Genomic DNA, 23,812 nt, shown 5'->3' with positions numbered 1-23,812 from the left:
TGAAAGACTAATCTCTGGGGATTAGAAACTATCTGAGATATGAATGGTCAAAATCAATTTCAATGCTAACAGCTACAGTTAACAGTTCAGATTTTATTTTAATCAGTAATCATCATACTTCTTCACATTTAGCAACAAAATAAACCACACAATTCATGACTTTTCTACTTAACTATCCAAATATACATTTCCCTAGAACTCTTTAGGTAGTCTATAAATTTCAATAAATCCAATCTGAAAACTCATTCAGTCTCATAAAGAGAAGTCACCACTATGCCAACACCGACAATACCCTTGATCACTATAGAAAGAGAGGGAGTTAACATTCATTGATGAGGTTTTGAGCATCTGGAAAGCTTTTGGTTGAGAAGCCTGGTCTCATTAATAAAAGAACCTAAAAATAACTCAAGTAGAAAAGGAGTAGAATCTGGTGCTTTGAAATGGAAAAGAAAATAAACAAACCTGAGAGCAGGAAGTTGATTCATCCAAAACAAAGAGGGTGAGGTATTGGGTGTTCTTCAGATGGCAGGGAGAGTACTCCACTTCTACCTAGGTCCTTTGGGTAATATGACCTCAAATAGGCAGGTGTGCCAAGGGAGACTTGGCCCTGAGTGCTATATATAGCACAAGAGTTCCCACAAATCTTCTGTTAAAACTTAGCACTGGGGCGCCTGGGTGGCGCAGTCGGTTAAGCGTCCGACTTCAGCCAGGTCACGATCTCGCGCTCCGTGAGTTCGAGCCCCGCGTCAGGCTCTGGGCTGATGGCTCAGAGCCTGGAGCCTGCTTCCGATTCTGTGTCTCCCTCTCTCTCTGCCCCTCCCCCGTTCATGCTCTGTCTCTCTCTGTCCCAAAAATAAATAAACGTTGAAAAAAAAATTAAAAAAAAAATAAATAAAACTTAGCACTGAACGACAAGAACCATAAGTCTTTGAATGGGTCCATAGGCATTCAGAACAGAAAAATAGCAGCCACAATGAACTAGAATATAGTGTCTGTCCCCTCTCCACTTTGGATAGTAAAATCCTTGGGGTACCTGTGCAAACCTCAGGGAGGAAAGAAGTCCATTCTTCCTAACAATAACGGAGACCAAATTTCTGGCTAACAATCACAGTAGGGGCCTGAATCAGACTTGATTTTATTTAAGCAAAAAAAAAAAAAGTTATATTTTGTACATTGAACATCGTGAAATTAGGCATGGAGGCAAATTGTACATTCTCTTCAGACCTTTTGATTGTCTGGTATTTATTGCATAAACTTTAATCTCAACTTTTACCCGGTTTGGTGATAGTAGTGGTAGTAATAATAATGAACCAATTTCTGATTCCTCTGGGGTCCAATTGTAAATACTTACAGATCCAGGTGAAGATAAATGACTTAAACCCTGGTATGGCAGAATCTGATCCATACTTCCCACTTCTTCCTGGGTGTACAGCCAGACTACCTTTCCTGGCATTCCCTGCAATTACTGTGGCCTCACAACTAAGCGTTAGCCAATGAACGTGAGCAGAAGTGAGGTACACCTATTGCAGTTTTGTAGTTCCCCCGTATCTGTGGTTTTGTTTTCCATGGTTTCGGTCACCTGTGGCCACCCATGGTCTCAAAGCAGCTGATCCTCCTTCTGACATATTGTCAGAAGGTCAGGAGTAACCTGACGTTACATCACAATGCCCATGTCCATTTACTTCACTTCATCTCATCATGGAGGCATTTTATCAGCTCACATCATTACAAGAAGAGGGAGTACAGTACCATAAGGCATTTTGAGAGAGAGAGAGGGAAAGAGAAACCATATTTACATAACTTTTATTATATTATTGCACTTGTTCTTGCTATTAGTTATTGTTGTTTATCTCTTGCTATGCCTAATTTATAAATTAAACTTTACCATAGGTATGTACGTATTAGAAAAAAACGTGGTATATATGGAGTTCATTACTATCTGTGATTTCAGGCATCTACGGCAGGGAGGGGGGTGGTCTTTAAACATATCCTCCACAAGATAGGGGCGGGGTGGGGGTGGGATTACTCTGTAGACCATTATAAGCTTCTGAAGCACACACCTCCATGATCTCCTCCCTTCTGGCCCACTAGAATAGAGACGATCCCAAATCGGAATCGGATTCTACATGTGGAAGATGTCAGGGGCTTCATCAGTCTTTCAACAAGTGACCCTGAAGAACAATGAATGAGCAGAGCCTACATACCAAAAAGAGTACTCACAATAGAATGGAACTTGAATAGGCAAGGAATTTCTCTTGTGCTAAGCCACTGAAATTCTGGGGTCTATTTGTGACAACAAGTAGCATTGTTGTAATAAAATTTGAGTAGTTAAAACAACAACTACAAAAACAAACTAACTCCTTCCCACCTACAGTCACCACACAATCATGTCCTCTGTAGGGAACATCTTTCAAATTATAGAAAAGATGTAAGAAAAGAGTTGTTTAAAGTCAAAATCCAAGGTAAGGTTCATACTTAGTATACCTATAAATATGTTTCATTTGCCACACAAAGTAGTCTATTTTATTTTAATTTGTTGCCAACATTTATAAGTGGAAAAATTTCCCACAAAAATCTAGACTTTCATCTTCTGTAAAACTTGGTAAGTTGAGCTTTATTCTCCTTCTTATGTATGATATGCACCCTGCAGACCCACATGACTTGTTCTGGCCATACTCCCTCTTTTGCATTACTTATTTGGCCTTTGAATGTAGTTGTATGTTACTGCTGGATTATCAGAAATAGCTGGGGATTTAGGAAACACACAATACCAACTAGACTATAACTACAATGAGGAGAGCCTACTTGAACCATTTACATGTTATATCCTTGGCTTCTTTTGATGGGAGTCCTAGAAACAGTCACATAAAATTTATAACTGCATTTGTTGATTTGAGATTACTGATATTTTTTGCCTCATAACTATCTCTCTATGAAATCCTATATGAAATCCAACATAAAGTCTCGTTTCAGAATTAGCTCACTAGAAAATAATTAGTAATATGTCCTCCACCAATACAATAAGAACTACTCATCTGTTATTTTCTCCATTTTGCCTTTAGCATTAAGAGCATCATAGTTATATTTCTTTCAAGTATACTCTATGGAAAGTTATGACTTAAACTTGCAGGTTCTACTTTTTCTCCTTTCATTGCTATTTTATTTCAATATGTTTGTTCTCATTTATAGTTAGTTATGTACTTAAAATTCATGTTTCATACATACATTTATTATAGGCCACCTCAAATTCTTTCTGAAGTTAAATAGAGTATAAATAAATAAGTATAGTTAAATTAAACATTATCGTTAATGTTTAATAACAGTATAAAATTATATCAGGAGAACATAAAGTTTAATATTCGTATCCATTTGAGATACATTTTTTGTTTTTGTTTCTTGCCTTTTGAAAATAGGGTAATATTATTAATAAATAATTTCTTAGAATCTTTTCTAGATGATTTGCTGCCAACTAGAGGAGCATACTTAATTTGCTGTTGTTTCATTTGTTTTCTAAAATGTACATAGAGAAGCAACTATCATATACACATAGATAGATTCTCTTATTTACTTGGTCATTTGTTTAACAAGGCATTTACTGAACACTTACTTTGTATCAAGAACTATGTGAGACTAAAGCCAAGTCTCAGAACTTGGGGACTCAACTATTACGGTGGAATAGAGAATAAAGAAAAGATCGGTAGAATATGCACTGGAAGAAAAGACAGTTTCTGCCTGAGGAGTCAAGAGAAGCATGTCACTTGAGGGAGATGCACCCCAGGTTTTGAAAGGCATGCAGTGGGTGAAGCACAGGGAAGGGTCCACCTTGGGAAGGGATGGAACCTAGAACCTAGGAGAATCTTGAGTGAATTCCGGATCCTCAAAGCATGTCCTTGCTGAATGTCAGTTGTCAGTAGAAGGCAGGGGACAAGGTCAGGAGGTTAAACCATCAAAAGAAAAGTGGTAGGGATCTGGTCAAGGTCCTTTCTTGACATCATGGCCAATACCCTGTTATTGTTAATAAGCAGTCATTGAGAGATTTAAGTAAAATACTTATATTATTGGATCAGTGTAGTCAATGGAGCCAACTCTGGAATCAGTCTGATTACTTCCTTTATGATCCATTGATTTAACTTGGTAATTATGCATATCAGAAAAAACTTAGAATAGCTTGAAAAGGTAAATATATTAAATTAGAGGCCACTAAAATAAATTTGAAAGATGTAGTTAAATGAATTTAACAGCAAGAAAATAAGATGGGGCAAGTGAGAAGTTTGGTTCACATTGTTCATGTCCTGACATCCTACCTCAATACTTGTTAGAGATGAGGCACAAATAACTTGACCCTAGACTTTCTTGGTAGTTAAAATAACCATTATAGAAACAAGATCTATGGAGTAAAAGCAAGCCCAGTGCTTAGTGAAGATACCAATATTCATACAGAAGAAGGCATCCTCTCTGATATAATAATAAATGTCCTCAATAATAGTCTGACACCAAGTAATAATAAACTTGATAGGACAATTTTCTTTATTTTTCTTTTTTTTTTAATTTAAATTTTATTTGGTTAACGTCTAGTGCAATATTGGTTTCAGGAGTAGAATTCACTGATTCATCACTTACATACAATACCCACTGCTCATCACAACAGGTGCCCTCCTTTGTACCCATCACTCATTTATCCCATCTCCCACCCACCTCCTTCTGTCAACCTATAGTTTGTTCTCTATCATTAAGAGTCTCTTAGGATTTGTTTTCCTCTATTCTCTTCCTCCCCCACCCTTCCCATATGTTCATCTGTTTTGTTTCTTAAATTCCACATATGACTGAAATTGTATGGTATTTGCCTTTCTCTGATTGACTTGTTCACTTAGCACAATACATTCTAGCTCTATCCACATCATTGTAAATAGAAAGATTTCATTCTTTTTGACTGCCAAGTAATACTTTATACACACACACACACACACACACACACACACACACACACATATCTTCTTTCTACACTTACTGTTTATGGATATTTGGGCTCTCTCCATAGTTTGGCTGTTGTTGATAATGCTTCTATAAACATTGGGGTGCATGTATCCCTTTAAATCTATATTCTTGTATCCTTTGAATAAATGCCTAATAGTGCAATTGCTGGATCGCAGGGTAGTTACATTTTTAGTTTTTTGAGGAGACTCCATACTGTTTTACAGAGTTACTGCATCAGTTTGTATCTCCACCAACAGTGCAAGAGGGTTCCTGTTTCTCTGCATCCTTGCCAACACCTGTTGTTTCTTGTGTTGTTAATTTTAGCCATTATGACAGGTGTGAGGAGGTATCTCATCACGGTCTTGATCTGTATTCCCTTGATGATGAGTGATGTTGAGCATCTTTTCATGTGTCTGTTAGCCATCTAGATGTCTTCTTTGGAAAAGTGTCTATTCATGTCTTCTGCCCATTTATTCACTGGGCTATTTGTTTTTGTCTTTTGGGTGTTGAGTTTGATAAGTTCTTTATAGATTTTGGATACTAACCCTTTATCAGATATGTCATTTGCAAATATTTTCTCCCATTCTATAGTCTGCCTTTTAGTTGTGTTGATTGTTTCCTTCCCTGTGCAGAAGCTTTTTATCTTGATGAAGTCCTAATAGTTCATGTTTGCTTTTGTTTCCCTTGCCTTTGGTGATGTGTCTAGTAAGAGGTTGCTGTGGCTGAGGTCAAAATGTTGCTGCCTTTGTTCTCTAGGATTTTGATGGTTTCCTGTCTCACATTTAGTTCTTTCATCCATCTTGAATTTATTTTTGTGTATGGGGCATTGTGTCATTCAAAGCCATTGTTTTCTTGTTGATTTTCTGCTTAGATGACCTGTCCGTTGCTGTAAGTGGGGAGTAAAAGTCCCCTACTATTATTGTATTATTATCAATGAGTTTGTTTATGTTTGTAGTAATTAATTTATGTATTTGGGTGTCTCAGGTTGGGGGCATAAATATATACAATTGTTATATCTTCTTGATGGATATACCTCTTAATTATGATATAATGCCCTTCTTCGTCTCTACCTACAGTCCTTGTTTTAAAATCTAGTTTGTCTCGGGCACCCAAGTGGCTCAGTTGGTTAAGTGCCCAACTTCAGCACAGGTCATGATCTTGTGGTTCATTAGTTTGAGCCCTGCATTGGGCTCTGTGCTAAAAACTCAGAGCCTGGAGCCTACTTCAGATTCTGTGTTTCCTTCTCTCTCTGATCCTCTCCTGCTCACACTCTGTCTCTCTGTCTCTCAAAAATAAATAAAACATTAAAAAAATAAAAATAAATAAAAGCTAGTTTGTCTGATAGAAGTATGGCTACTTCAGCTTTCTTTTAATGTCCGTTAGCATGATAGATGGTGTTCCAACCCCTCACCTTCAATCTGCAGGTGTCTTGAGGTCTAAAATGAGTCTCTTATAGTCAGCATATAGATGGATCTTGTTTTTTTATCCATTCTGACAACCTATATCTTTTTATTAGAGCATTTAGTCCATTTACATTCATAGCGATTAATGAAAGATATGAATTTAGTGCCATTGTGTTACCTGTGTTTCTGGTGATACTCTATGGAATGGGACATTTTATAAATCTTCCAAAACTAAGTCATTAGCATCATGTCAAACCACTTCTCCCACATTCAATGAAAGCAATTCTAGGGCAACTTGATACAGTCTAGGAATTGGCTCTCTGCTGACCTCATTTACTTGAAGAATTTTAGGGTAGCTGTGTAAAAGAAAACATGAACTATATTTCAGGTACTACCCTGTGATATACTTTCTCTCATCCAAGCTTTTTATAAAGTGAAATATCCAGTGACACTCCAGGTTAGACCCTAGAGTACAGTTAAGCACAGAGCTCTCTGGTAGAAATGGCCAGGTAGGCTGGGGCTAGAACTGATATCTGCTTTTGGAAATTGTGGGCCCTGAAATGATACTTTTTGAATTGAAAGAAGTATCTGCCACGTTTTGCCACTTTCATTCATCCATTCAGTCATTGACTGACTGACTGAGTCATTTAACACATACTTATTGAGAACATACTATGCGGAAGACACCATGAATTAGATGCAGGCTCTACTATTAAGAAATTTATCATGTTGGATAAATACAGAGAAACAGAAAAATTACAAGGAGATGTTTCTACCAAAGGCTTAAAAAGACATTCACCAGGGGAAGAAATGAGCTGAATAAATGTTGATAGGATGTAAGATTGTCTTCAGAAAGTAATTTTCTCTTTAACTTCCTATAAAATAGACTGAATGTAGGCTAATATGAGGTACTTTATTCCATAAGTTTATTAACCACAACCCTATAAAAATTGTGGATCAGTTTTACTGAAACAGTTCATTTTGTAATAACTTTTAATAAATTTTTTGAACCTTTGTATGTGTCAGGCACGTTGCTATTTCTTGTGTATCACCCCACTTCACACATTTGTATACCTTCTTAAAGCACCCTGTGAAGCTAAGTAATGTTATTAGCTTCTTACCACAAATAAGAAGAACAGAACTTGCGGAACCTTTGTCAGGTCCTTCAAGCCCAGTGCCTAGTTCTCCATTACTACCCTTCTCTCTGGCAGGAAACAGATAATAGGACCTTTTAAACTGCCCTCATGATCTATAACGATAGCTTATCTTTCTTTTCTCTACAGTGGGAGGGCATGATACTCATCTTAAATCTTAAGTGGTTTTAATTCTTAAGAAAAAAATGATTAAAATATTACTGGTATTAGATTCTTTTAGCAATAGTATAGGATGAGTTCTGTGTGAGCATTAATGGCTAGGTTAATGCAGCTCAGAATCAAAAGGGGGAAAATGCTGTGAATAATCTTGCACTATTCTCATTTGATTTTTTTTAAGTTTTTAAAATGTGTATTTATTTGTTTTGAGAGAGAGAGACAGAGAGAGAGAGAGTTGGGAAAGGGCAGAGAGAGAGGGAGAAAGAGAATCCTAAGCAGGCTCCACACTCTGAGTGGAGCCTGACACAGGGCTTGATCCCATGACCCTGGGATCATGACCTGAGCTGAAATCAGGAGTCAGACACTTAACTTCCTGAGCCACCCAGGTGCCACTCTAATTTGATTTTTTTGACAAGCAGATGGAGATTATAATAATGATCTGTACTAGAATATTTGGGACTCTAAAATTTGTACATTCCTTTAATAAAATGTTGGTGTGAGAAGCCTGTGATTATCAAGTAAGGCACCAAAATAAGTACTTGAAGAAATGCATAGGTAACTAATAAATATTCACAAAAATGTGGCTAGACAAAGATCAGGCACATGCAATGGTCCTAAAGAGCTAGGGTGGTTTGGGTGTTTATTCAGCTTAAACTTAGTCATCATCTATAGAAAATGAAGAAACAGCACGCAAATCTGGTTGAGGAGAAAGTGAGCCTCCTGGGTGTTGGCCAGAATCTAGGCTTGGAATATGTGATTGACCAAATTCATGCCATAGGTCTATGTGCCTGCATCTGCCCTCACTAGGAGATCCAACAGCTAAGATTAGTGCCTCCCGCAGTAATTTATTGTGCCTTGGATTTCTAGGCCAAATTAAAAAAAAGAGAGAGAGAGATAAGTTTAATAAGATCCTGACAGAGTTCCAAAGTTTTATTTTGAATATTGCCTTGTCAGTATGCTAGAAATTAGCTATTTAGCCACGTCTTACTGGGCCAGGTCTGCTAAATGGCTCACAGTTCAGAGAGCACCAATTCTAAGTTATGAGCAACTTGCTGGTATGAAATGAGAGCCCAAACCCTTTCCTCTTCCAAGTCCTCAGAGAAGTTTGGCAGTAACACTCACCAATGGGATTTGAAAGCCTCTGTTACTCTTCTCTTTTAACCTCTCCAGATCAAGCATATAGGAGATGAACCATGGAATAACCACATACAGGGTTCAAATGAGGGGCCAAATAGTCATCCATTCCAGACAAACTAACCAAAGAAGTTAGACTGTAGAGAGGGGTTGAGTAAAATATAATCAACTAATGCAATAAAAATATTCCTGAGACTTATCACACATGGAGCCATGTTGTGTTCATAAATAATCACTGAGGGATCTTCCATTTTGATAAACATGTCTGCCTCTAAAAGAATGGCTCATAGGGCAAGAATTTCCCCATTCCTCATTGGCTTCAGGTAGGGCACCATTAGATCCTACTACCAAAGTCCCTCAGGATGATTAACAGCCACGAGGTCTATAGAGTACAATTAAGTTAAAAGATCATAAAAACCAATTTGTTGACACACTGGCTTATGTGTATGTGCATACGTATTCAGCAAAAATTCTGAATTAAAAGTGAAATTAGGGCTGCCTGGGTGGCTCAGTCAGTTAAGTATCTGACTCTTGATTTCAGCTCAAGTCATGACCTTACAGTTCATGATATTGAGCCCTGCGTGGGGCTCCGTACTGAGAGCATGGAATCTGCTTGGGATTCTCCGTCTCCCTCTCCCTCTGGCCTTTCTCTGCTCATGTACTTGTGTGTGTGTGTGTGCTCGCTCTCTCTCTCTCTCTCTCTCTCTCTCTCAATCAATTGATCAGTCAATCAATAGTGAAATCAAACTTATGAAACAGGGGTCCTAGAGTCAAAATATCTATAATTCGAGTGTTTGCTTTGCTACCTACTAACTGTTGGCTGTGAGCAGGCTTCTTACTGTCTTTAACTCTCACTTTCCTCATCTGATAGAAGAGTAGTAATGCCTGCTTCACAGGATTGTTGTGAAAAATAAATGACATAATGTGGTGGGAGCATTTAGGAAACTATAAATTGTTAAATGACTCAAAGCTGTTATTCATTACTGTCACTTTATTGTAGCATTAGTCATGACAAACTTCAGGAATGAAGTGATACTTTTAGAGTACATGGAAGTCTGGGCTTTGGTTGAGAAGAGCAGGGAGACTGTTTCTGTTTGGCTCATCACTTGAAGAAACATGTCCAGTGTGCCACATTCCCAGCTTGCTGTACTAAGAATCAGGCCTGGAGATGTTTCTTAGAATCAGGAACATGAGGACAGAGAAGCTGAACCCCAACAACAAGATGTTAGTCAGGACCCATGGTTTTGGTAAGAACAGAGGGTCTAGGCTGGAAGTGGGGGTTTTACTGGACGATACAGCACTTCTCAGACATCAGCCATCATCACAATTACTGGTAAGACTTTAAAAATACATACTGCTGGATCACACTCCCATTGCTTCCGGTTCTGGAGGTATGAGATGAGGCCTCAAAATTCACAATTCAAACAAGTACCAGTGAGTCTGATGAATCTAGTCCAGGGACCACTCTTTGAGAACTGCATGGACAGCATAAGAATTACAGCTTCTCACCTCTAAAACCCTGATCTGATTCTCACAAGTTTAAAGGAAAAGGGAATTTCCTTTAAGCTAATTAGGATTGTTGAATGGTTCCTAAAATGGACAGGAATCAGATGCATAAGTAGACAGGAACTAGAACAATTCTGGTCCCAAGAGCACAAACCCCTTCATCATGATGCCTGGGCATCTCTGGTAGGATCTATCAGTTCCAAATGTTCTTCATCTCTTGCTTCACCTGAATTAATATTCAGAATCCAGGGGCGCCTGGGTGGCGCAGTCGGTTAAGCGTCCGACTTCAGCCAGGTCACGATCTCGCGGTCCGCGAGTTCGAGCCCCGCGTCAGGCTCTGGGCTGATGGCTCAGAGCCTGGAGCCTGTTTCTGATTCTGTGTCTCCCTCTCTCTCTGCCCCTCCCCCATTCATGCTCTGTCTCTCTCTGTCCCAAAAATAAATAAACGTTGAAAAAAAAATTAAAAAAAAAAAATTCAGAATCCAATTGGCTTAGAGAACATGCCCACTCCTCAGCTACTAGATGATAGGGTAGTTCGAATTACAGTTCCAAGACGGTGCATCATGGAAGAGACACAGCTGAAAAGGATATCAGGGTACTGTTTCCAAAGATGTTAATGTATGCTCATGTAGCCAAGAAACAACATTAATAATGAAAACAGTCCATGTCTTCTATCACAGTAGGAAAAGATCAATTAACAGAGGGCCTGGAATTCTAGGGAAGAGCAGTTTGCACTTGATCTAAACTGAGGACTCCTGTAGATTCTTAGAAAGTAGTCGATAGCTTCCTTACTGGAGGAAAGGAAGAAATGAAATAAAGTCTTCAGGAAAATTCTCTTAAGTACTCATGTTGGCACCCTCCACCCCATGCTTTATTTTCCTGACTCTGAGCTTCACGACCATTGCTTCCAGGTTTAAGTATGTCCTCAGGAACTATAGATCAGGAGCTTCTGTTTTCAAAGACACACTCATCTAACCTACAGCTTGAATCATGCTGTACATTTCATTGGAATGGCTCCTTCTTCTAGATATTCTTAACTCTTTTACTTTATTGGAAATATTTCAAGCATACAAGATAGTATTAAAAATAACATAACACTCAAGTGTCTATTTCCCAGTTAGCCAGATTTCTCTTTTCGAAATAACCCCATTGAATGTTGTAGAACTTTTAGCCATGGTCGGGTCTGAGGAGTAACCAGATCAGGAGATGGGCGGGCCATTGAGATGGAAGTAAGGCAAAGGGACAAACCTCTGGGTTACTGCAGATATTCAGGGCGTCAATGACAGAGTGCATAGACAAGGATGACTACTTATACTCTCAAATACTAAAAATAGTGAAGCAATGGATTCAACAATTTGGAAGACATTCATTTTAAAAGGATATTTTTCCTTAAGATACCTAGTCCTGGCTCAAATGGCCCTAACATGAACAAGTACCTTTGAGCAGTTATAAACATTTGCTTCAAATATTTGTTAATCCTATGTAGGTTTCTAAATAGATAAGTAATCGTGTGGGAAGGATTGATAAAAACACCTTGGGCAGACTAGCCCTGTGGGTGCCTCTGAGTAGGTACCTATGTGTGCACTCATGACCGTTTGTAATCTTTGAGAAGTATAAGCTGTAACTACATAAAGTTAACGAGATGAGATTTTAATCTTCAAAATATTAGCAGTGATAACTCAGTCTGAAATGTTTAGGCTTCTGTCTTCTCTCCATTTTATAGCTATGAATTTAATTGTACAAAAATATAGTTCAACTCTTGGGTTTTAGACAAGTGAACTCTGAATAAAAGGAGGCCTCAAGGTTGTTACTTTTCATGTAAAGATCATCATTTCCTTTAGGTGTTCTTTTTACTTCTTTTGAAATAGGGGTTTCCCAGAATGGTGTTTACTTTTGCTGCTGCTTTTTCATTCTATTTTCCTTCTAAGATATCATTAGCTTTTGTCCCATCCATGTTACACATTGAAAGTATCAATTTCAGATTACAGTAGCACCTTATGTAACTGGCATTTTTTTAAGAAATACAATTTCAAAGTAGGCTCCTATCAATGCCAAAATCACTTTATTTTTAATTTAGCCATTTCAGTTATTCACTTCAGTGAAATATGAACAAGGCATTGAGCCAGACACTGTGCAAAGCATAAAGATAAACAGACTTGCTCCCTGTTCTCCAGGAGCTCATAGTCTTGGGGAAGAGCTAGCTCATCACTCAATTCTCTTGTGGGCCATAGTGTGACAAGTAACAAAAAAGAAGTGTAGAGATGTGCTGTGAAAGTGCCAAAGAAAGGGAGATTACTTCTGGTTTGATGGTCAGGAGAAACTTCCTGAAAGGAAAAATTTTGATGAAGAATGGGGAAAATCTGTCATTCTTCATGAAAATTGTTGGTGGGGACAGACATTCCAGGCAGAGAGAAACCATGAGCAGAACCCCTAGGGCAGGAATGCATGGGCATTCCTGGGAGTCATAGATGTGTGATACAGAGCAGGAAGGAAAAGGGGACACGCTCTCATTTTCAGTGTGATAAATGCCACGGTCAGGAGGATGGACTTTGTTCTGGAGTAATGGGTGACCATTGTCTTACTCTAGGCTTTGGAATAGGGGAACTTACATGATTAGAGAAAAATTCAATTCACTTTAGCAAATGTATTGAGTGGCTGCAATGTGCCTGGCCCTCTACTTGAGATAATGGACGCAGAGAACCATTCTTGATGGTTACCTCAGTGACCTTCAAGTCTAGTAGGAGACAGAAATATCAACAGATAATGTCAATAAAAAGTAGTATTTTGAGCTAAAATAGATGTATATACAAGAGGCTGTCAGAGCCCAGAGAAGGTTTTCTGGGGGCTAAGGGAGAGCTTAATCCCTGATATCAGTCTTGCAAGAAGGTAAGAATTATTTGGATAAAGAGCAGAGGGAAGGATAGTCCAAAACCAAGACAACACAGAAAGCAAACTCACAGGGCACCAACTGACATGGGATGTGTAAAGAGAGACAGCAGTGCCGTTTTATTGGCTCATTCAGTGGGAGGCAGAGAGAGGTTGGGGAAAGAAAGAGGGAGACGAGGGGGTAGGGATGGTCCTTTGGAAACCTCTTTCAGAGTAGAGGCATGGAAGCCAGTGGACTACTACACGATCATATCCTACAGTAGTGTTACGTTTAGGAGGTACGGTCTGAACAGACATTCCACACTTTACACATGACTCCCGAACAGGGCAATTCAAGTTCATACTTGAATAATGTATTCTTGCTATTAATAATACTGTATTCTCAATATTAAAACTTCCAAGAAACTTCCAGTGTCCTATTCCAGAAGGACCCTTCTCCATCTACAGAGTTTCATTCTACCACCTTGGTCCTTCACTCCCTGTTCTCTTGTCTGGTACTCCAAAAGGTTTCATCCTCCCTTTCAGTGTTACTCTTTGGCTCTGTTTGGTTTTCTGCCCCCACCCCGCAGACTCACACATGGATTTTATCCTTTCTCTCCTCTGCAAACAGAACTTGATGGTGTGAAAGCAAGAGGGCTATGTGGTGATTTGGGTTGTGGTGAGGAACAGTGGAGGTCCTGAACTCGAATATGTTAATAATGTGGGGTCAGTAGCAGTAAGATATAAGATGATCGTGAAGAGTTAGAGATAAGGCAGTATGATGGCAGAGCAGACACAAAAGTGAGATAACTTTTAGAAACATACTCACAGCCTGACGACTAACTAAATGTGGAATGAAGACAGAGAAAGGTAGGATTTTAATACTGTTTGGTAGTTTGGATCTAGAATAAATTACAGTCGTGCGATATTATTTGCAGTGACCAGGTTTCCAAAAAGAGGGGCACATTTAAGAGATAGGATTAGAAGATGATAAATTTGACTTTGTATATGCTGAGCCTAGGGTGTCAGCAAGATATTCAAGTCATATTTAGCAAGCACAGTGCTTTAATTTGATGCAATATGCTAGCAGTCTCCAAACTTGTGTGATTAAAACAGCATTTATGGTCATTGGAAAACAACATACTATTGCCCTTTCTTTAAGATTGATTATACACTGGTAAGTCTTACAGCCACTAAAACCCATCTAATTTAACTTCATTTCCAATGTCTCTCCCATTTATTTTCCAAAATACCTCTTAACATCATTTGGAATGTTATTTTCAGGAACACTGTCTTAAGAAATGCTCATTACAGCACTAAGGAGGTGTAATTAGGGGATAATTAAGATAGAAAGAATTTGATGGGGGTGGTGGGGGTTGTTTATTTGCATGGAAGTGAGAGTTGAAGCATTATGAACTGATGAATCACTCAGAGTGAATGGAGAGAGAAGGAAGATTGCAGAAAGAACCTCTATAAACACCATTTGATATGTGAAATGGCATGTGGAGAACATAATTTGGAAAGACAGCAAACTGTAATAGCAAAAGCATGGGTTTCAGAATTGACATGTGTGACAAGTGATCTAAGCTTGAATATTCAGTTTTATTACCTGAAAATAATGCCCACCTTGTTGGGTTGTGTCAAGATTTAAAATAGAAAATAGGTGAAGCATGTACCACACAGTTAGACACATAATCTACTCTCATAAACACTATTAACTAATATTTTCATTTAAATCTTCTTGATGAGTTGAAGCAAAGCTTCTGTGATCACACTGCTCTATTAAAATCTGAACATGGAGCACTTACACAGAAGAGATCTCAGTTGTTGATGTTAATACCCTAATACAAGAAAGAAATCCCAGCTCAGACAAACCTGGGCCAGGAACAGCATGGTACAGGAATAGAATCTGCAGAAGCTAGGCAATGGAGGAAGACACCACAGGAATTTCCTGAAGGCGTCTGTGACTATGTGTCTTTAATCAGCTTTTCATGAAGAAAGGCTGGAAGCTAATATCAGAACCTTACTGAACAATCTGCTCTCCTTAAAAAATTTCTGAACTCAACCCACCCTGGGCGAATGGCTGTAGGTATCAATCTGGCATGAGGAGACATCCTCTGGCAATAGTAATTATCTGTCACCCTCAGGGTCAGCTGGGGGAGGCATCTGCAACAGAACACTGAGCTAATGAGATATACTTGTGTTTGAATATGTCACCATGTCACAAATGCAGGCTGTAATCATTTTTACTATTGGTCAGTTGGACATACAAGGCCGAAAGACATTCTGAGGTCAGAGCTAAAAGCAGATTAGCTTTTGTCTATCCCAGAAAAAAAAAAAAAAAAAAAAAGGCATTTACCGTGATTTTATCCTGATTAGCTCATTTCAAATTTTAAAGGGATGGTGACCAGAATTTGTTATTTTGCAGTCTTTTTCTGCAGGACTTCTGGACTGTAGCCCCTCAGGTCTCAAATGGGTCTGAAAAGTTTATTGTTCAAATTGGCCGTTTAACATGACTGGCCATTGTTGTTTTGTTTTTTTTTAATGTTTATTTATTTTTGGGAAAGAGAGAGACAGAGTGTGAGTGGGGCAGGGGCAGAGAGAGAGGGAGACACAGAATCCAAAGGAGACTCCAGGGTCTGAGCTGTCAGCACAGAGCCCAATGCAGGGTCCGAACCCATGAACCGTGAGATCATGACCTGAGCCAAAGTCAGAAGCTTAACCGACTGAATGACCCAGGCACCCCTGGCTGGCCAATGTTCTTGATCAAGAAGTCATCCCCCCTGGGACGCCTGGGTGACTCAGTCTGTTAAGCATCTGACTCTTGATTTCAGCTCAGATCATGATCTCACAGTTCGTGAGTTGGAGCCCAGTGACAGGTTCTGTGCACTGACCCCTGAGGACCCTGCTTGGGATTTTCTCTCTCCCTCTCTCTCTGCCCCATCCTCACATGTACTCTCTCTGTCTCTCTCAAAATAAGTCATCTCTTAGCACCCAAGATAAATAGAGGAGATTGCTGAAAAGAAGGTGAGCGAGTCTTTGAGGAAACGTGTAAGGCATCGGGATTGTTCAGATCCTTGGGAAAGGAAAGAGGCAGGGTGACAGGTGGTTTATGTGTGTGAACACACAAGGGTATTGTGGCAGATGTTCGTTAGTTGCTCTCTGCATGAAGATAGGCTAAAATATCAGTGAAATATACCCTAGGAGTTCATAGAGTCTCCCTCAGGGGAGTACTTGCAGGGAAAATGAACAGTTGTGTACCTGATTTGTTTATATGGTCATTTGCCTAAAAATCACAAGACTTGGGCAGAATGAATACATGCAACGCAGTGCTGCTTGTAATATGGTCCAAAATTGGCAGCATCAGCATTACCTGAATGTGGCATCGTCTAGAATTGTCAATTCTCAGGTCATATCCTAGGCACGCAGAAAACAGAATGTCCAGGCAATTTGTTTCTTAGTGTTTTCTAAGTAATTCTTGATATACTGAAGTTTAAGAAGCACTCTTCTAGGCGTGTATTCGATGTGCCAGTCATTTCCACTTCCATTCACTCACTCCACTAGCCTGGTTTCCACGTCTTTCTACCCTTAGTTTCTGGTTCTCTTATCCTGATGGTACCCGATTAGACCATCTGGTTGTATGTGAGAGATAAGTTTTGTAATTTTTATCCTGAGCATAAATCAGAATTCTACTTATGGAAAGCAACTTTGTAGAGGCAGTAACAATACTGATTTTTAGCCTGGTGATTTGGTTAGCAGCAAGAAGACCATGGTTTTAACTTCTGAGGAATTACCCTTCATTCCCAGGGTAACAGTGGTATAAATTAAGGGATTAAAAAAAAAAGGGAGAAAAACACTTACATGGGCTGTAAGTTGCTCCTGGGAAGCTTTCACTTCAGCTTGTAATTTCTCAATGCACTGAAAAGGAGACACATTTAGAAACAAAATGTATAACTCTTCGTCTAATATAAAGTATTTCAGATATATGCCAGTTCTCAAATCCTGTGAATGGCAGCACTGTCTCAGCTAGGTGCTTTGGCAATCATCATTGAGAAATCCTCGCTCCCATCCCTATCTCACTTTGATTCTATGAAGAGCCCACCAACAAAGAACACAAATATGTTAAGACTTAGGAAATGAGTAGGAAAATAATGTTTCCTTGATGTACGGAAGGTAATGCCAACCTATCTTATAACATATATACATATCTATATGGTATCAGATGGGTCTGATACTGTCTTTGTAACATATACATATGTTTTTATGTGAATATATATAGGGATAGATAGATAGATAGATAGATAGATAGATAGATATCTCAAAGGTAGTTACAAACCCATTTGAGTTGACTAAGAAAAAAATTTATGTAAATGCCCAGAGATTCAGAGATTAATAACTTTTTATAAAATAATTGATTAAAGCATATGCCGAATTTTTGATCCGCTCATTTTACTACACTGAAAGAAACTATTCCTTGACTAAGTTCAACCTTAAAAACGAGGAGACATTTGGGGGCACCTGGGTGGCTCAGTCAGTTAAGCGTCCGACTTTGGCTCAGGTCATGATTTCCTGTTTGTGGGTTCGAGCCCCCTGTCAGGCTCTGTGCTGAGCGCTAGGAGCCTGGAGCCTGCTTCGGGTTCTGTGTCTCCCTCTCTCTGCCTCTCCCCGCTCACCCTCTGTCTCTCTCTGTCTCTCAAAAATAAATAAACATTGAAATATTTTTTTAATGAGGAGACATTTGCATAGTTAATACCACTTACAAAATAAATAGCATATTCATATAATATGATTCAAAGGATACATATGAAACAAACTTTTAAGATGCTACTAACAAAATTAATTATTATATGTGAATATGCATCAGGGAGTAGTTCTATTTAGCCGACACAAATATTATTTACCATCTTGAACTTAAATTTGAATTTCCAACCTAGCCAGAAATGACTGCAGAATTGTCATTTCATAGAAGTTTAGGTAACTTTTTGAGATAAACATCATTTTTTTCTTCTCCAACCTACCTGGTCTTTTGCGAGAACCATTTTTTCGTATGGCTCACCACTGTCTTCCTTATGATCCAGAGCCCCTAGTTTTTCCTCCAGCCAGGAAATTTGCTCAAGCAGTTTTGATTTTGTTCCTTCAGAGGCTGCAAGCTAAAGACATTTCTTGTAAGGGCATGTAAGTACAGTGATTTTTTTAAAGCTCCTTTCAAAAGTCTAATTGATACATGAATTACCTACCACCAATATCTATTAAACATGAAAATGGCTTCTGGAATATTCCTCATAGCTGAAAAAGATTAGTATAGAGAGAAAATGAAATAATGTTGACTTTATATTCAGTAATAAAGATCTTTCTGGGCAAGAGACGAGACTACATAATTACAACAGGCAGAGAGATTTCTAATGCAACAACCTCAATGCTCACCCTTTTATGTTTCAAGAATGTACTTTGTTTTTACATGTGCAATCTGTACTGTTTTTTGTATATAGTTCTTGGAACTTAACTCTTGGGGGACCTACAGCTCTTGAGAAAAAATAGGAATACCGACACCCTTGAATGTTCACCCTTTAAGCAGCTGAAGGCAAATGCAGGAATTTCAAGTTAAAGTCTGATTGGAGGCAGATCTAGGCTAAACCATCACTAGAAAATGTCTAAGGATGATGAGCTTTGTTTCACTGTTTGTAGATTCCTCTTGAGGAAAGGGGAGTGTGATAGTGTCTCATTCTTGAATTCCCTTGGAGAGCCCCTGGACTAGCATTTCCTTTCATTCAGACAGCTTATTGTGCATTTTTTCCATAGCTCAGCAACAATTCTGAGAGTCTCTGGAAAGGGACACACACCTTGTGTTCATTCCAGTTCCCAGTGTGTCCTCGGAGGCATGAATTACCTTTAAGTATCTCTTTCATACTATTCCAAAAATTCTTGCGAAGCATGCTGTCTCATCTTGAAAAGCGCAGTAAGTTTTTAAAGCTAATTTACCGAATGGGGAAGCCTAAAGAAGTTGCTCCGTCACGGAAATAAAGTGGGAACGTCATATATAAAACGGCATTGATCCACACAATCATTCACTTGCAATTATTTGTTTAGTTGTTGCTTCGCAGCCATTCTGTTATGTTCTGGAGATTATAAAAGCACAATGTGAGAGCCAGAGGGAACACGTATGTCATGAACTGTTGGCCGTGCCTCTCAGCTCTCAGTGACCTTGGAGACCTGTTGGGCTCCTCACGGACAGTGACAAATTTCAACCGAGTACATGATAGCTTGGAGATGTAGCCTGGTTGTTCCAGGCACCCTTCTATTTTATTAGACAGTACAGAGTGTAATGGCTAAACACTATGTGATTGAGGCAAGTTTCTCAGTTTCTATGGGCTTGATTTTCCAATCTGTAAATGGGAACGGGGATGAAAAGAATAGTACTTAACTCACAGGTTTGTTTTGAGGATTATATGAGTTTATGTAGAATAATACTTGAAATATTTCCTGTACTTAGTAGCTATTATTATTATTATTATTATTATTATTATTATTATTATTATTTCTTCTACCTCCTCTAGGTTACAGTATTGATAAAAGTCTTCTTCAAATATTTATTAAACTATAAAACACAGTGTCTGAAGACATCACAGCACCTTTGAGCTGGTTACCGTAAACTCAAACTGTATTCGGTTCACTTACTTCCTACAGCCACTCTAGTGTTTAGGGAAAAGTCCTCTCTACATCTGGCATTTTTTTTCTCTCAAATACAGTCTTTCTCAGATTGGCCAATTTTGTTCCCATATTCTACCTGACTTATAACTCATCAAGTTCCCATCTGGTTGTCTTTCTTTTATATCTGCCTTCTATTATTTTCAAGCTTTTATTCATTCATTCAACACTCATTTATTCACTCATTTATTATAGAAATATGTTGGGCATTTATTAAAAGTAAGCCTTCAAAGATAAAAAATGAGAGTGACATTGCTTATATGCTCAAAAAGCTTACACTTTACCCAGAAAGGCAGAGAATTTTAAAACTATTATGTAATATGAAAGTATGCAGTTGAATAATAGTAATGACCCTAACAATTTACTGAGTATTTACTATACACCAAGCCTTCTGCAGAACCTTTTGTTTTCATTATTATTTGTGTATCTGAATTCATCTTCATTCCCCTTTTGCAGATAAAGGAATTCACTAAGTTTAGTAAAGTTGTGTAACTTGCCCAAGCACATAGCGAGTTATGTGTTACAACCCAGGTTTTCACTAGTGGACACTGGGTCTGATTCCCTAAAGCCCAAATTTGACCCCAGCTCTCGAAGTGGGACCTGAGAATCATGAAAATCCCATCCTGTTTTCTGCTGATTGGTTCAAGAATCAAAGTCTTAAACAATCAGAGTCTGGCTTTTCTTTGGCCACAGTTAATAAATGCGGATATGTGATCCAGTCGTACTGCTCAGCAGGAATTTTGATGATTTGGGGAAGCATTCTCTCTCACCTACCAGATATGAATGCTGATGTAGCCATCCTACAAACATCCAGGAAACCCGTATATAATGAAGCTACACTCTGAATGGAAGAGTGACCAACATTATTGAAATAATGTATCAACAAATCTTGAAGCACATCCTACCTTGGACTCACACATAGTGAGCTAATAAGTTTCCTTATTATCTAGAAATTGAATTTTCTGTTACTTACTACCATAAGCATTCTACTGATATACTGTCACATTCCAAAGCCCCATGCTCTTGATCACAAATAAGTAAATTCTATGGAAAAACAGCAGTAATTAACATTTATTTGGTAGTTACACCATATCACTCATTCTGGGTGCTGTCTGTACACAAGCTACCTTAGTCCAATGCTCAAAACTCTATAAGGAGTTTGGTTTATATTTTTTATTAATTATAACCATTTTAAAGAATAAGAAACTAGATGCTTTTAGGAGTGAATTAGCTTGCCCATAGCTAATAAGAAGAGGTTGGTTTTGGATCTTCAATGGCCTGCCTCCAACTCTGGGTCTTACATTATTTCCAACCCTAATTCTAAGGCTGCCTATAAAGATAAGGCCTGTGGTTTTTCCCTCCAATAACTACACGGCCTTCAGCATTATTTCTCACATGTTTACCTATTTACCTGAAAGAAAATTTTTGTCTTTTTTTCCTAAAACTCGAGAATTCTGTCCTAACATCTTGCTTCCTTTTTATATAGACATCAACCCCATCTCTTTCTTGCCCTCTTATAAAAGGTCTTTGTCTCAGTATCCCTTTGATTCAGATATATTTACCTCAGGCTTAGCTTTCCTCTAAGAAATCTTGACTTGGAGTCAGGGATCTATGTGTTAGTCTCAATTCTACAACTCACGGACACTAAGACCTTGGTACCCATAATAGGATTTTATATGCTATGTTGCTATGTTTTTACAGAGTATTTCTCCAGTCATATGTGTTCAAACTGGACTGTAAATTCCCCAGAAGGAGGAATGGAGACTTCTGTCAAAACTTACAAGACACACTCAAACTGGTCCGGAGCAATCTTTGCTAAGATCATTCCACTTATTAATTTTATAAACTTAATTCTCATATGTATGTATCATCACCTCACAGCAGCCTGGTACAGGGATCGTATTCTTTCTTCCATATATGGATACATTAGGGGCAAGATCTAGTAATTTCTTGTTGCATTCTATTTTACAGTGATGAAACTATTTATTTGCATAAGGTGATACTGAGTCCCCTTTGAAAATAACCCATTAAATAGGACTCATAATCCAAAAGGTAGAAGAGAAACGAGATGAGAAGAAAATAAAATAAAATGAAAATTATACATCAGAGTTTTTTTTTTATTATTCTATTTTAGCACCGTCTGAAAGATTGTGCTCTATTGCTGAGTCACAAGATGTTAGTTGCCATTTTTTTCACTCCATTGTTTTGATGGATGTTTTAGGACTTTTTAATATCTAATTTTCAATTCAGGAAGGCTTTAAGAATGCTTCCTAAATCCAAATTCAAATTATGAGATGAAAAAAAAAGGCATCAAAGTAAAAGGAAATCCAAGTTAGCCTGAAAAATACCATAATTGAATTTTAAAACTCTGGGGACCTTGGTCATTGCTTCTTCTTCTTGTTTTTTTTCTTTTTTTTCTTTTTTCATAAGAATGGCTTGGTTTTATAGAGTAAAACCTTGTTTGGGGACGGATAGAAAAAAAGTTTAGCCCAACTTAGTATCTACTCACAAAAAGAGATTAGAAATACTGGACATCTGTTCTTGAAATGACTAATCTTCATATATCCTAACTAGCCACTTTTAAAAAAAATTTTTTTTCAGTGTTTATTTATTTTTGAGTGACAGAGAGAGACAGAGTGTGAGTAGGGAAGGGGCAAAGAGAGAGGGAGACACAGAATTCAAAGAAGCCTCCAGGCTCTGAGCTGTCAGCACAGAGCCCGACGTGGGGCTTGAATCCATGAACCGTGAGATCATGACCTGGGCTGAAGTCGGACGTCCAACCGATTGAACCACCCAGGTGCCCCCTAGTTAGCCACTTTTGCTGGAACATAGGTTCACAGGATGCTGGAAGGCTCATTTTCTACCTCTGACTCTTTTTGTCAAGCAGATCCCCTTCTCTTCTACCAATAGTGTCAAAAAGTTTGGAGGGAAGAAATGACTTAAAAAGTATGTACAACAACATTTGTCTTCAGAATTAGGTAAAACAAAGAAGCAACTTCCATGTCATATCTTCAAGGCTGTGTAAATCCACTAAAAAAAAAATTCAACTTTCAATATTTACCCCAAAGTTAAATAAAAAATCATTATAAAAGTATTGTAATATAGCTAAAAGTGAAAGAAAGGTAAAATTTTATCCATTGTACAGTTTATTGATGGAGTCAAGAAAGGGTACTGATATATTTTAGAATTGTATTCAAGATTGTGGTTAAAGCAAAATGACTTGGACTTCACAGAAGATGGCAGGGTGGTCCTTCCATGTAAATAACTACTAAGCTGGCAAGAACTGTCAGAGCCAATCAGTTCAGAACTCTGGAGTCTAGCAGGACACCTGCATCTAGGAAAATACTGGAGGAAGAAAGAGACTGGCATTGAAAGAAATCTCTGTCAGGTCAGTGGCTAACTGCAGAGATAATGGCACAGGAGACTTTGGTGACCACATGTGAAAAGAAATATAATCTTTGGAAAATTAATTAGGAAAACTAAGTAAACATACAACTGCAGTCTTCAACAAGCAACAATGGCAATTCTTAGAGAGGAGTGGGTGGAGAATCCGATTTCTAGAGTTACCACATTACAATACTTGTCTAGTTCTCAATGAAAAATTACAAACCTCACATAGTTAAGTATGGTGCATTTATTTAAAAATGATTAAAACTGTACCTGAAGAAACTCAGACATTGAAATTTTGGACTTACTGGACAAATATTTTAATCTTTTTAATGTTTATTTTATTTTTCGAGAGAGAGACAGAGCATGAGTGGGGGAAGGATAGAGAGAGAGGGAGAGACAGGATCCAAAATAGGCTCCAGGCTCTAAACTGTCAGCACAGAACCCAACAGGGGGCTCGAATCCATGGTCTGCGAGATCATGACATGAGCTGAAGTTGGACCCTCAACAAACTGAGCCACCCAGGTG

The 23,812-nt window shown here is 38.3% G+C and overlaps 1 protein-coding gene across 1 annotated transcript in view; it reads right to left on the bottom strand.

The window, feature by feature from the left end:
- CCDC192 (coiled-coil domain containing 192) overlaps positions 1–23,812 on the bottom strand; it is a 211,647-nt gene that overhangs the window by 132,981 nt on the left and 54,854 nt on the right. The window contains exons 4-5 of the mRNA XM_030317333.1: positions 18,211–18,342; positions 17,054–17,110 (exon numbers count right to left, since the gene is read on the bottom strand). Of these exons, the coding sequence (XP_030173193.1) occupies positions 17,054–17,110; positions 18,211–18,342 (189 nt within the window). The remainder of the gene's footprint in view (positions 1–17,053; positions 17,111–18,210; positions 18,343–23,812) is intronic.

The sequence above is a fragment of the Lynx canadensis genome, chromosome A1 (assembly GCF_007474595.2).
Source record: "Lynx canadensis isolate LIC74 chromosome A1, mLynCan4.pri.v2, whole genome shotgun sequence".
In the NCBI taxonomy this organism is placed as follows: domain Eukaryota; kingdom Metazoa; phylum Chordata; class Mammalia; order Carnivora; family Felidae; genus Lynx; species Lynx canadensis.
This window is presented reverse-complemented; position numbering and strand designations above follow the sequence as displayed.